The sequence below is a fragment of the Danio rerio genome, chromosome 22 (assembly GCF_052040795.2).
Source record: "Danio rerio strain M-AB ecotype USA chromosome 22, GRCz13ab, whole genome shotgun sequence".
NCBI lineage: Eukaryota > Metazoa > Chordata > Actinopteri > Cypriniformes > Danionidae > Danio > Danio rerio.
In genome coordinates this window covers 41,347,570-41,363,088 of record NC_141042.1, presented here as the reverse complement: position 1 = coordinate 41,363,088, position 15,519 = coordinate 41,347,570, and the positions used below count along the sequence as shown (strand labels likewise).

At 38.5% G+C, this 15,519-nt stretch overlaps 2 protein-coding genes across 4 annotated transcripts in view; one reads left to right on the top strand and one right to left on the bottom strand.

The window, feature by feature from the left end:
• Positions 1-15,519, top strand: part of mark1 (MAP/microtubule affinity-regulating kinase 1) — a 426,664-nt gene that overhangs the window by 202,391 nt on the left and 208,754 nt on the right. The window lies entirely within an intron of this gene.
• Positions 1,927-10,385, bottom strand: si:ch211-284e20.8. Of its 2 annotated transcripts, NM_001099265.2 has the most exon segments (7): positions 1,927-3,243; positions 4,669-4,764; positions 5,046-5,159; positions 5,253-5,419; positions 6,560-6,638; positions 7,217-7,330; positions 10,116-10,353. In NM_001099265.2, coding segments are annotated over 7 exon segments (921 nt in total). In that variant the 5' UTR covers positions 10,317-10,353; the 3' UTR covers positions 1,927-3,093.

Below are 15,519 nucleotides of genomic sequence, written 5' to 3'. Positions count from 1 at the left end.
CCACTTAGCTCGCAGGGTTATGTCGTTTCAATAAACGCAACTTTTCTTTTTGGAGAGGTGCTTTGAAAAGGGTATTGTTTTGTCAGACAGTGCCACCTGCTGTTGGCTTGGGTGAAGTGGCAGGTATGGAGACCCAACGAGAGGGGTCTTGATGCAGACCTGATGCAGTGCAATCTGACCTGCATCCAATGCTTTTGAATGCGCTCTCTTAACCCTACCCGTCACAGTGACGTCACTCACACCATATTTGCGCATTGAGTCTGACATTGCATCGCTGAGTGATGCAATCTCAGCCTGCATCATAAAGGCTGCATCCAGATACTATTGCCCATAGAGATATACTCTAGATCAGTGTTTCTCAACTGGGTCGCGGGAACATTTTCAGTGGGTTGTGGAGTGTGTGGTCAAAAAAAAAAACTAAAGTTAAATGTTTTACTTATTTTGCTTATACCAGAGTTTTATTTTGAAATGCGTGCGTGACAACCCTCCCGTTTGACATGTGAAATTTCATTTAATTATTGCAACAAATATGTCGAAGCGCAAGTACGACCCTGAATATGTAAAGTATGTATATATATATATATAGACGAAAAAAAAAACTTCATATGTCATATGTAGTGAGGCGCTCTTATAAAAGAGCATGAAACCTTCTAAATTAAAACAACATTCAGAAACCAGAAAACATGTTTTATTAACAGTTTCTCATTATTAACAGTATTTGTCATTTTTACTTTGTAATATTTCTATAAGTTGATCCATTTTGTTAAATGGCAGCAATAAAATAGTGTTTATTTGTAAGTCTTGGTAAATGTCTTAAGATGTATCTGTCACTACTGTGTGTATGTTAACAAATAAATACAAATTAAGTGCAATTGCTGAAGTTGTTATTATAGTTCCTTAAAATATGATGACCATGTAAAAATGTGGGTCCCATGGCCAAACCAGTTGAGAACCCCTGCTCTAGATATCCCATAAGGACCATGAGCATGCGTCAACAGATGAATTACTAGAATGTAAGCATTCAGGATGCACGTGTAGCGAGGTTGCAGAAAAGAAACGGGAGCGCTAACATTTACAGCAAGGGAATTACATCCGATATGGTGCAGAGTTTGTTGTTGTATTAGAGAAAAGTTATATTAATCACATATTATATATATTATTGACATAATGCTTTCAGCGTATTATAACAGCTCGTCACCCAGTGATAAGCACAGTGATTCGGCTAAATTAATGTTAAAGTGAGCGGCGTTCATCTGACAGCTCCATTTGCGATAGATAGCACCCTCCCAATGGATATTGCATAAAAGGAAATGGCCAAGCATCCAGCCCCAAATATACAACTACCTACAAGTCTTTGGATGCCTACAGTGTTGTTCTGTGTGGTCATGTGCAGGAAATAATGCTCCATGATGACCAGATTTAACACTATAGACCATACATATGTGCTGTTCATTCATTCATTCATTCATTCATTCATTCATTCATTCATTCATTTTCTTTTCGGCTTAGTCCCTTTATTAATCAGGGGTTGCCACAGTGGAATGAACCGCCGACTTATCCAGCATATGTTTTACGCAGCAGATGCCCTTCCAGCTGCAACCCATCTTTGGGAAACATCCATACACACTCGTACACTACGGACAATTTAGCCTACCCAATTCACCTGTATGTCACCCACGCGAACGCAGAAAGAACATGCAAACTCCACAGACCACACAGTAAGGCCAGCTGACACAGTCGAGACTCGAACCATCAACCTTCTTGCTGTGAGGCGACAGCACTACCTACTACGCCACTCCGTCGCCGATATATACACACACACATACACACACACACATACACAAGATGTTGATAATACTGTCACAATGCTTTAAAAAACATTTAAAAGCTGTTCAAAAACACAAATTTAAACAAAGTGAAACATACTTCAGGGTGAAATATCACTCTTTTTATGCAATAATAGTAATTTACATATTTTATTAAAGCTACTGCAGACAGAAACCTGTATTCTGGAAAAATCTGAACCTTAAAATGACAGCACATCTGATGTCTTTTAGGATATATACGTCACGAGTATTAGTAAAAGTACTCAGCAGACCCCCTAGAGCAGAGTCCTGGAGGGTCGGTGTCCTGCAAAGTTTAGTTCCAGCCCCAATCAAACACACCTAATCAAGCTCTTACTAGGCTTCCTAGAAACACCCTTGGAGGTTTGTTGAAGCAAGTTGGAGCTAAAATCTGCAGGACACCGGCCCTCCAGGACTGAGTTTGGACATCCCTGGCCTAGAGGGCACTCCAACTATATGTACAGTCCACCAGCATTTGGATGAGTGGGGATGTGGTGGTTGATGTGCAGCGCGAACTGAAGACGGTCGCATAGCTTTCGATGTGGCCATCGCCGACACTGACCTTTTAAAAAGTGTAACTAACGATCACAACCATGTATAGCGCAAGCTCTGTGATTGGTCAGCTTGGTAGCGCTGATGAATGTGGGCAGAGGTGAGAACCATGAGCCCGATGGAGCGATTGTTTACAAGTGTCCCGTGAGGCAGCTCCAGATGCACACTTTTGTTCTGTGTTTACCTCATGATTAAATTAATTGCTCGTCCACCAGCTCCCGCCTCAGAATGAGTGAGTTTGAGCTACTTGTACATTAAGGAAGCGTTCAGAAAATCAAAACATCATTGAAGAAACCAGACACTGAGGACCATCAACACCTACTGCCAGCTTGTGTTTGCTTCAACTATTTCAATGTCTTACAAAGCCACACTCTGCCTACCACTAGTCTAAAGGTGTATACAAGACAGACCAAAACAAGGAGACTTGATAATGTCTAACATGAAACTACTGAGCAATGAATGAGTGTGTCTCTGGTGCTTAAATAGTGTGTGTAATTAATTATGGCGACCTGCAAGTGTGTTAGAATCCAGATTGCTAACCGCTGTAGATGACGGGGTGTGTAGTCCGGGTGAATGACTGGTGGAGTGAACATATAGCTGGAGTGCCCTCTAGTGAGACTGGTGGGTACTGCAGCTAATACTCATGACACTATAAACATCTAGAGTGCTTCTTCAGACCGTCTGGATCATGTCTGTATTAGAGATCCAGCTCTCTCAGGCCCAGGTGGTGTTTTCGGTCCCCTGGACAGCTACTGGACAGCGGTGGGGCTCTGGGAGGTGGTGCACTGAGGGATGGAGACAGGACATGCACTGATCCCACAGGTCTGGAGACCTCTTGCTGAACAGCCTGGAGAAAAACAAAAACAAATCCCAAACTGGCTGATTTTGATGTAGACTCACACTGTGTCCTGACTACACAAGATGCGACAATTTACATACCAAATGACAGACACGATTAAATATCAGCCAACAAAATAGTAAGGGTCAAACTCCAATTAATACAGATTTAACCTGTTTAACTTTATTAAAAGCTCACAGTCTGAGTGACTGATGTTGTAGTCACAGTTCTGACTTCTATCTTTAAATCATCTGCTAATAATTTTATTTTTCAAGATCTGAGGTGAACTATCTGCTGCTGCTTTTAGTAGGATGGCAATAAATTTAATGTAAAATGGTATTTCAGGAGTTCACATTTACATATGGCTTGATAATAGTAGCAGGTTTGGCATGCTTTTACTGGAGAAAACTCTGAGCTTGGAGATGATTGAGCCCAAGGCTCCCACCTAGTCAATGAGCATGTGAGGGGGTACAAGATCAGGAAGTTCTCGAGAGCTCCCCAAAATGCTTAATGACTCTGGACAGGAGCCATGTATTCGTAGAGACCCCCCCTCCCCCCAAATGGCTAGAAATGCCTGGATATAGTGGTTGGGAAATGAAAAGGTAAAGAGGGCTCTTGCGGGAGCAAAGGGTGACACAGAATACTGCGGGAACCCGAGCAGGGTTGGCATGGAGAGGGCAATGAAGACTCCTGTGGGAGTCAAGGCTCAGGGAGACTCCTGCGGGAGTCAGAGCTGTGGGGTGGGAAAAATTATGCTGAAGTCAGGGAAAAGAGAAGGGGTGATAAGGACTCAGGCTGGATGGGGAGGTGACTCCTGGGGAGTCGATTGTGCAAGGAACACTCCTGACGGAGATAGAGCTGGTAAGTGGCGGCACTCCAGAGACCCCGCCCATTGACTAGTGTGGTGGATTTAGCTTTTTCATGAATTTTCTTTGAACTTTTTGAGCTACTCTGTCAAGTCCTGTTATACTGTTCAGAGGACATCCATGTCATTTGATTGGCTGGCATGCTAGGAACCACTTCTTATACTGCATCCAAAATGGCCAACATACATACAAGCTCATTTTTATGGGAAGGAGAGAGGTAAAATTAAGTTTCTAAAATGTTTTTTACTATTATTATTACATATATATTTGTTTATTAAAGTGTCAATACATTAAGCTTTCAAAATATCATCGAGTCACAGCTCGGATTGGTAGAGCTATATTTGGCCAGCTCCAGCAGGAGTCAGGGAAGGTGGGAGGGTGGTGGAGACTCCTGCTGGAGGGTGACAGGCAAAGTGAGTGCTCTGGTAACACTCCTGCGGGAGTGGCAGCACTCTATATATATATATATATATATATATATATATATATATATATATATATATATATATATAATAAATAAATATTTATAGTACTGTATTAAAACCAATATTTACTGTAAAGCACTCACCACTGGCTGAAAGATTTCACATTTAACGTCTACAAGAACTTTGATCTCCAGCGTGTCGTCAGCAGTGATGTGTGAACCAGAGCAAAACCCCTTGAGCTTCAGGAGGAAAACAAGAATGTTTTAATGGCATTACTTTCAACTCACACTTGATAAATATGCTTGGATTTCAACTGTGTAGCCTTGCGAAAAACCATATTCATTTTCAAATTAGCCATTGTCTTACTACAGCATTTAAAGTAAAACTTTAGTAACTACAAAATAAACCAGGGTTTTGCTACGCCATTTAAAGTAAAACCATAGTTTCACAATACTAAATCCAATGTAAATGTCCGTAAGGGGATTCAGATTTGGACTTTACTGATGAAACGAGCTCTTACAGCAGACTGTGAGTCCTTCGGTGGGCACTGCGTCAGGTCAATCTCAGAGCTGTTTCTCCTGCACTCGCTCTCTTGAACGATGAACTCCACAAAGTACGACGGACCCACAACCCACTGCAAAACACACAACACACACATTTACCCCACCACACACCTGTGTCTCAGGACAGATCTAGAGGATTCACAGACTCTTCAGTGTTGACGTACCTGCATGCTGGCCGCTGTTATATTGACGAGAGTGAAGAGATGTGGGGAAGTGCTCTCTTTGTTGTATTTGCGCAGGGCCATCTGTGTGGTCTCCGATATTACTGGATCATCCAGACGTTCTGCAGTCGGACAGTCAGGGCAAGCTTCTAATATCGCTCGAGCTGTCACTGGAAAATATCCGGGCAAAGTCAGAATTTTACAAAGTCACTATTTCAGTGTATTACACACATGGAGAAATCATTAAGACAGACGATCTTCAGGTAAAGTAAGGGATAAAGTACATCCCGGTGGCTGTTAACAGATTTTTACGCAGCTGTCTGGAATACTCAGATTGGTCAGATGCAACATTCGAAGGTATGTTATGTTAGGGATAAAGCACATCCAGGAGGTTGTCATCTCAGAATAAAGCCTGACAGGTTTATCAGCAGCTCATTCAGACGGGCTGGTCTGAGTATTTCAGAAACTGCTGACCTACTGGGTCTGAAAAAAGAAAAATATCCAGTGAGCGGCAGCAGAAGACCACACTTGGAGAAGATTGAAGAAACGTTGCCTGCTCTGATGAGTCTCCATTTCTGCTGACACATTCGGATGCTCGGCTCACAATTTGGCCTCAACAACACGAAAGCATGGATCATCCTGCCTTGTATCAGCGGTTCAGGCTGGTGGTGGTGGTGTAATGGTGTGGGGGAGATTTTCTTTGGGTCCATTAGTACCAATTGAGCATCAACGCCACAGCCTACCTGAGTATTGCTGCTGACCATGTCCATCCCTTTATGAGCACAGTGTCTCCATCTTCTGATGGCCATTTCCAGCCAATCATCTCAGACTGGTTTCTTGAACAGGATGATGAGTTCACTGTACTCAAATGGCCTCCACAGTCACCAGTTCTCAATCCAATAGAGCAGCTTTGGGATGTGGTGGAACGAGAGATTGGCATCATGGATGTGCAGCCGACAAATCTGCAGTAACTGTGTGATGCTATCATGTCAATATGGGGCAAAATCTCTGAGGAATATTTCCAGCAGCTTGTTGAATCTCTGCCATAAAGGATTAACGCAATTCTGAAGGCAAAAGTATTCCTACGCGGTACTAGTAAGGTGTACCTAATAAAGTGGCCGGTAAGTATAAAAACCCCCAAAACAAAAGTAAACCCTCAGACAAATGTTTCTGCAGTGCTCTAATTGATTTCCAGGCAATTTCTAAGAGGTGATGAAACTTATTTTTGTGTCTGGAATATTGGAGATAAGTGTGTGTGTGTGTGTGTGTGTGTGTGTGTGTGTGTGTTGTTGAATGCAGACTCAGCAAACCTTGTTGGACGCTGCAGTTGTAACTCTGAACTTTGATGGTGCTCTCAAGGGAAACGAAGGCTTCACACGTCCCGAATGCCTAATTTAGTTCAGATAACTGTAAACGTTATTCAAACTTAAAGTAAATACACTAAAATATCTGTCAATGAACAGTTTCCGTGTTTTGTGATTCACTACTGCTTTATTTGCGGTGGTGAACTGCATTTTGGGATGCTGATCTCTGCTCTGTCCACTTTTATTTAAAAATTCAACTCTGCAGCTTAACAAAGAGACTTTTATTGACATTTAAGTTGTTTGAAGTAATAATATAATGTATGAGAAATAATATCCAGACAAATCAGACTGTAAAGTTACAGAAAATGTGCTGCAGTTTATTACAAGGTATATGTAGTGTAATATACAACACCAACACACACAATACATGACCTTAAACTATTCAAAATGTTCAGAAATGTTTGTTTTCTTCAACATTTCAAGGTTAAAAGTTGCTGGAAGACAGATCCATAATGCAACTCAAAAGCATAAACAAACTGGAGAATATAAATAATAAAAACGTGAATCACAAAATATGGAAAACTGCTAATTCACAGATATTTTCACAAAATAATTGCATGAAATGTGGAATTTAATGTTGTAATAAACTGGTAAAACACTTACCGGTAAATTACCAATGTCCTTAACAGCACAGGATTTCCATTTCTTTCTGCTGATCACATGACATTGTGTTGCCAGAACATCTATGGTCAGGTGTAAGAGATTTATACCATCTGCCTATGAGAACATGCCAAATTAGCATTTAAAAAAAAGCTTCATTGTGCAACCAAGGTATTGAAGCTTTGTTGAAAGTATTTTCATCTTTCAGTTCCAATATATATATATATATATATGAGCAATACCACATGAGTAGCAGTGTGATCCGTCTGTATATCAGCACTGGTGGGAGGTGTGTGTTGACTCGAGTGCCTTACGCCCCATTCACACAGGGCTTCAACGTCAACACTTGACAGAGGGCGTGTCTGAAGTTGGGGCTGACGCGATCATCATAGCAGCACCAGCCAATGAGAAATTAGTCAGCAATAGACCACTGTCTGAGCTGGTGTATTTGCATACAGCGATCTGATTGGCTGTTGCTTTCATCGCTGCTTCAAAAGTTGAGAAAGTCCCAACTTTTGCAGCAAGCAACGCCACTAAAGTGGCGCCGATGGATCTACAATGCAGTTCCGCAATGCCTGAGGTCACCCATTCAATGTGAATAGGAAAAGTTGATGCTGACGCACCGTGTGAATGGCGAGTGTCCCACCAGTGCCGATATACAGTGATATCGAAATATCGTGTGATATTGTGTTTATACAACAGTTTGACGGCATAACCGTGTATATAAAAAGAAAATCAAACACGGAGAGTCCAAAAAAAAATCCATGTGTATGAGGAACTGCTTTCTTTTTCCGTTCATACACATCGAAAGCTGACGTCAGAACAGCAGAAAGCGCTGCTACTTCACCAACGAATGGACTTAATATGTGGCCTCTGTTGCCATCTTGTGGCTGATGGCGGCCAATGCACTGAATTTGACGCTCCAGAATGATACTTTTTTTTAAAATAGGCACTATTCTACTATCACTATCCTTATAAATAAACTGCATAGTTGCAATCTAAACAACGACATTCTCGCCTAAAAAAGCCTCAGAAGTACATTCTGTTGCCCAACAACTGCAATAATTGTCAAACTGTAGAGTGTCCTCTGCTTGTTGCTGTATGTGGGCAGAGTAATACACACGGTAAAGAGGCTGGATGAGTGCTGTTATTTGCACAATATCGCAAGGCTATTAGCCAATCAGATTCAAGAACCAGACAGAACTGTTGTGTGTGTGTGTGTATATATATATATATATATATACAGTTGAAGTCAGAATAATTCGCCCCCTGTTTATTTTTCCCTTATTTTCTGTGTAACGGAGAGCAGATTTCTCCTGCACATTTCTGCACATAACAGTGTTAATAACTCATCTCTAATAACTGATTTATTTCCTCTTTGTCATGATGACAGTAAATAATATTAGACTAGATATTCTTCAAGACACTTCTATACAGCTTAAAGTGACATGTAAAGGCTTCACTAGGGTAATTAGGGTAACTAGGCAGGTTAGGGTAATTAGGCAAGTTATTGTATAACGATGGTTTGTTCTGTAGACTATCCAAAACAAATATAGCTTAAAGGGGCGAATAATATTGAGCTTAAAATGGTGTTTAAACAATTAAAAACTGCTTTTATTCTAGCCCAAATAAAACAAATCAGACTTTCTCCAAAAGAACAAACATTATCAGACACACTGTGAACATTTCCTCAACCTGTTCAACACCATTTGGGTAATATTTAAAAAAGACAAAAATTCAAAGGGGGGCGAATAATTCTGACTGCAATATATATATATATATATATACACACACACACACACGCACACACACTTTTTAAAGAAAATTATTCTGTTCATCAAGCTAATCATCATTGATTAAATATAAAAAAATGTTTAATTGTTAAATATTTATTACAATTTTAAATAACTGCTTTTTTATTGCATGTAGTTTCAAAATAAAGTATTACTCTATTCATTATTGCTTTTATTACGATTATCATTAATAATAATAACATTAATAATAATAATAATAATAATAGTGTAATCTAGTATATAATTAGAGTGATAGAAGGATCAACTGGCGTAATGAAGCTGAAAATTAAAATTTAATAAATGATTCAAATAAATGATAAACTACTTTTGAACAGTTATTTTACAGTGCAATAACACTTCACTATTTTACAATGTCTACTGTATTTTTGATGAAATAAATGCAGCTTTGGTGGGTGGGATAAGCTTATTTTAAAACATTGAAAAATGTTAGTGACCTCAAACTTTTGACCAATAGTGTATATATACAATTGCGGTCAGAACTATTTGCCCCCTTTAAATTGTTTTCTATATTAAATATTTCCCAAATGGTGTTGAACAGATTGAGGAAATGTTCACAGTGTGTCTGATAATGTTTGTTCTTCTGGAGAAAGTCTGATTTGGTTTATTTTAGCTAGAATAAAAGCAGTTTTCAATTTTTGAAACACCATTATAAGGTCAATATTATTCGCCCCTTTAAGCTATATTTGTTTTCAATAGTCTACAGAACAAACCATCGTTATACAATAACTTGCCTAATTACCCTAACTTTACCCTAATTACCATAATTACCCTAGTGAAGCCTTTACATGTCACTTTAAGCTGTATAGAAGTGTCTTGAAGGATATCTAGTCTAATATTATTCACTGTCATCATGACAAAGAGGAAATAAATCAGTTATTAGAGATGAGTTATTAACACTATTATGATTAGAGATGTACTGGAGAAATCTGCTCTCCGTTACACAGAAATTGGGGGGAAAAATAAACAGGATTTATAATAAACAACAGTATTTATAATAAATAGTAGTAATAAACAGTATATATATATATATATAAAAGCTTAACATTTTCAAATGCATCCACATAATTGGCAGTAATATCAACGCTCACCTTTTTGTCTAGTTTGACATCGTATATTCGGTTGAGTGTCAGGATATATCCCTCCTGTCTCTCTGCATTGATCTGCTCTAAAGCTTCCTCGGCCGCCTTCATCACGGCGGCATCCTGGCATTTATCTGGCATTTGATTGGTGCTGCCATCTTGCCAAAACACACACACCGACAGAACCAAGAGGAAAGGCCGCATCCACATCTCTGTAGATCTCACACACGTTTGCTAGAAAGCAGTCAAAGACATGGCAGAGAAATGCAGTTCAAGTCTTTCACAAACCACTGAACTTTCACCTGCGGCTATCAGCAAACACAGCTTTGTTGATCTGACACGGCGGCTGTCTGCTGGCTAGTAAACAGTGGTGCAACAGGTCAAAATCACAGAACTAAAGGCTTGGTGACCCCCCTTACACCCGCCATTAAACATGAACAGAACTACAACACATACAGTCTGAGATTTCTTCCATAAAAGCATCCCTGCTGTCTAATTCCGTCATGAACTACATTAAAAATATTGACTTCTTTGTCTGAAATATCCATGACTTATTTTGGCAATAATTAAAATCAAAAGGGAAGAAGTGTAAGGTCATGAACACTTTAATTTGGTTTGTGGGTGTTAAAAGGGTCGTTCACCTCAAAATGAAAAGTCTGTCATGGCTTTGTTTGTTCATTTTCAGCCAAACTGTTACATTTGGGGGTTTTATTATTGGGATTAGCTTCATCTATGTTCTGGATTTGAATAAACTCTGCAGTTATATTTGTGACAGATGTAGTCTTAATTAACACAAGACACTTATTTTGATGGTCCATTTGAGTCAGGGGTGATTTAACCAATAAGCGAGGTAAGCGGCCCCTTAGGGGCCCAGGAAATCTGGGAGCCCCCAATAAATATCTAGATGTATAAATTATACCTGTAAACAATATCTGACATTGTTTTCTATCATATTTTGTATGGTGAGAGTCAAACAAATACAGTTTTAACACAATAAATATTATTTAATATAAATTTAAATATAATATTGTTATCCACCACCCCATAATCATAGAGCAGTGGTCAAAATAATATATATATATATTTGTCCTTTTTTTAATATTTCCCAAATGGTGTTGAACAGATTCAGGAAATGTTCACAGTATGTCTGATAATATTTTTTCTTCTGGAGAAAGTCTTATTTGTTTAATTTCGACTAAAATAAAAGCAGTTTTTAATTTTTTAAACAGCATTTTAAGCTCAATATTATTCGCCCCTTTAAGCTATATTTGTTTTGATAATCTCCAGAACAAACCATCGTTATACAATAACTTGCCTAATTACCCTAACCTGCCTAGTTACCCTTTAAATATTCTTTAAAATTAATTTATATATATATATATATATATATATATATATATATATATATATATATATATATATATATATATATATATATATATAATTTTTAGTTGTAAATTAATTTTAAGAAAACTAATCATTTAAGAAGTAAATATTGCATTAAAATAGAACATAGAAAAGACGTTTTATGTGATATAAAAAAAAAAAACATCTAAATAATTAAAAATTAAATAAAAGTATAAAGGGTGCATTTTAGGACGTTTGGGCCCCAAAATATACCAAAACACCATTAAAATGCACTTATTTTAATGGATGGCATGGTTTTGAAATTTTTATTAGTATTATTATTATTATTATTATTAATTACATTGAGCTGCATTGATTCATTTTGCAGCTCTAGTGCAGTGGTTCTCAAACCTTTTTCATCAAGTACCACCAAAATGAGCAGTACTGAAATACAGTAGCAGGCCCAGTGGAGCAGCTGCAGCTCTGCACAGTTCAAAATCGTGGCAGATTAATCCCTATTATAAAGAATATTTATTCTTATCTGCCATATTAAACATTAAATAGTCTGAACATCAACACTGTACTGTGCTTATATGCAAAATAAAATAAAAATAAAAATGTCAACATTTAAATTAAAATGTACTTTTAAATGTTAAAAATGGTAGGTTACTATACTTAAAAAGTAAAAAACAAAAAGAAAACTGCTGTACTTAAATATAGTCTTAACACATAGTAGCCAATTCATCAAAACCTGTAAATGTTGCCTGGACCTCAGAAATATAGGCTATATGTCATCATATATTCATAAATAGATCATTTTTGATGAATTTTGAAATAGCATGGCATATTTGATTCCTCCGCGTACCACTAGAAGGAAGCCTGGCCTGCTGCGTACCCCTGTTTGAGAACCACTGCTCTAGTGGATTCAAGTTTACTTCAAGTTTACTGCCGCTCACTGGATATTTCCTCTTTGTCGGAGCATTCTCTGTAAACCCTAGAGATAGTTGTGCATGAAAATCCCAGTAGATCAGCAGTTTCTGAAATACTCAGAGCAGCCCGTCTGGCAGCAACAATCATGCCACCCTCAAAGTCACTTAAATCCCCTTTCTTCCCCATTCTGATGCTGAGTTTTAACTGCAGCAGATCGTCCTGACTATGTCTACATGCCTAAATGCATTGAGCTGCTGCCATGTGATTGGCTGATTAGAAATTTGATTTAACAAGCAGCTGCACAGGTGTACCTAATAAAGTGGCCGGTAGGTGCATCCTCAGTAAGTGCAGAATGGTTTTCTTTATTGTCTTGGATGTGACAAGTTCATGTGTGAATTAACGTCACTTGCATTTGAATCACCATTAAAAAGATTCTTCGCATATAAATCTGTCTACACACTTTCAAAGACTACAAGCTGCAGAACTGTGTGCCTCCTCCTGAAATATTAGAGCCTTTAATAGGTTTTAAAGGAGTATGCAACAGCTATGAATTGAATTGAGAGTAATCCATCCTCCAAGTTTCATGAGAGACAGTGTGAAGACTTATCTGTGCTCAACACACCGACGCTTCACTGTTATTTGCAGGGAGCTATAGGCTAGTTTGCGGTGCTTGCAGATTCAACCCCAGTGCAATGTTCAGTGTAACTCAAGTGAAACAGCAGGGAAATGAGCTGGCGGGTTAATTATATTTGCCTGATCATCACAAGACTGAGGCATGTGATATTGATCACACTATTAAACGCATCCAGCACATACAGACCGCTCATACCCATGCTATATTATATTGTACTCCAGAGGGCGCTCATTGGCCCAAAAACCTAGTTAGGGCTTGATTCAAATATCTGGAAAATTAGTCAAACATCTGAACTTACTCAAGTATAATAGCTTAAATCGTTTTCTAGTAGTCTCTGCTTTATTGAATACAAATTAAAAGTAACTCCTTACAATTAAATGTGTTTTTAAATGCTCGTCTACTACACAGTGATTGGTGTTCTCTGAGCAGCGGTGAGAAAAGTAACACCTTCCTCGTGACAACTCAATTCATGCTACTTCAGCAGTCGCTTCGTTGATTTATTAATGAAAACAACAATAATATATTTATAAATAACATCTCGGGTAGTAATATAGAGAAACGTAAGCATCAAATAAGTCGAAAATACACAATGAGTAGTTAAAACAGAGGAATTAATAGTTAACAATACAATACAAAAAAAGAGTCTTTGAAAGTGGGCGTTTCCATATGGGCGTGGCAAAAGCAGAGGGGCGTCTTTGACTCCATCACCTAATTGGTTAAGGAAGGAGGCTCATTATTAATGCATAATTCATCACATAGGTGTCAAACTCAGTTCCTGGAGGGCCGTAGCTCTGCACAGTTCTGCTCCAACCCTAATCAAACACAGCTGATCAACTAATCAAGGTGTTCAAGAACACCTCAGTGTTTCACTTCTGCTTTGCAGAGACATTATTCTCACAGCTTGAACAATCCTAACATCTCTCTTGTTTTTTTGTTTTATATATATCATCACCTTAGAATTATAAGGCTCTATCTGACATTTTTTTTGACATATTCTTATTGAATGACGACTTATTTACATTATAGGATGTTTTTCTTTGTAAGTTGTTTACATTTTAAGACTTTTAAAAAAATGTTACACTCATACCGTTTGCTATGGAATGCAAAAACTTTAAAGCTCAACATCTCAAAACCATTGAGAATGCAGAGAGCACCTTATAGTTCCAAGGTGACTATATATATATGAGCTCACATACTCACCGGCCACTTTATTAGGTACACCTTAGCCATGGCCATCAGAAGATGGAGACACTGTGCTCATAAAGGGATGGACATGGTCAGCAGCAATACTCAGGTAGGCTGTGGCGTTGATGCTCAATTGGTACTAATGGACCCAAAGAAAATCTCCCCCACACCATTACACCACCACCACCAGCCTGAACCGCTGATACAAGGCAGGATGATCCATGCTTTCATGTTGTTGAGGTCAAATTGTGAGCCGAGCATCCCAATGTGTCAGCAGAAATGGAGACTCATCAGAGCAGCAACGTTTCTCCAATCTTCTATTGTCCAGTTTTGGTGAGTCTGTGTGAATTGTAGCCTCAGTTTCCTGTTCTTAGCTGACAGGAGCGGCACCCGGTGTGCTCTTCTGCTGCTGTAGCCCATCCGCCTCAAGGTTGGACGTGTTGTGTGTTCAGAGATGCTCTTCTGCAGAGCTCGCTTGTAACGAGTGCTTATTTGAGTTACTGTTGCCTTTCTATCAGCTGGAGCCAGTCTGGCCATTCTCCTCTGAACTCTGGCCTCATCAACAAGGCATTTGCGCCCACAGAACTGCCGCTCACTGGATATTTCCTCTTTGTCGGAGCATTCTCTGTAAACCCTAGAGATGGTTGTGCGTGAAAATCCCAGTAGATCAGCAGTTTCTGAAATACTCAGAGCAGCCAGTCTGGCAGCAACAACCATGCCACGTTCAAAGTCTCTTAAATCCCCTTTCTTCCCCATTCTGATGCTCACTCTGAACTGCAGCAGATCCTCCTGACCATGTCTACATGCCTAAATGCATTGAGCTGCTGCCATGTGATTGGCTGATTCAACAAGCAGTTGGACAGGTGTACCTAATAAAGTGGCCGGTGAGTAAATGTATGTATATGAAAAAAAGTTACATAAAAATATTGTTGGAAGAGGTTTGAAATATCTACATTTAAATTACTGACTAATACAATAATAATAAATCGTCAGCGGGAATAATGATTTTCCATTTAATGGTTTTCTGCACATCAAAGATGTTCTTGTGTCATAAAAATCTCTTCAACTATGTAATATTTAAAGTTTTTATGAACAGAGGATGTTATTTTACTGTATTTTATTTTGTATTGTGTTTTGTATTCATTTTGTTTTGTATTTTATAATTGTTTATCAAGGTTTTTTATGTATTTATTATAATGCTGCTATGTGGTCTCTTTGTAATTGTATATTTCTTGGTATCGTTTACTTGGTATTATGTATCTTCTTTCAAGCATAATATTAAATAAATAAATAAATAAATAAATAAATAAATAAGCA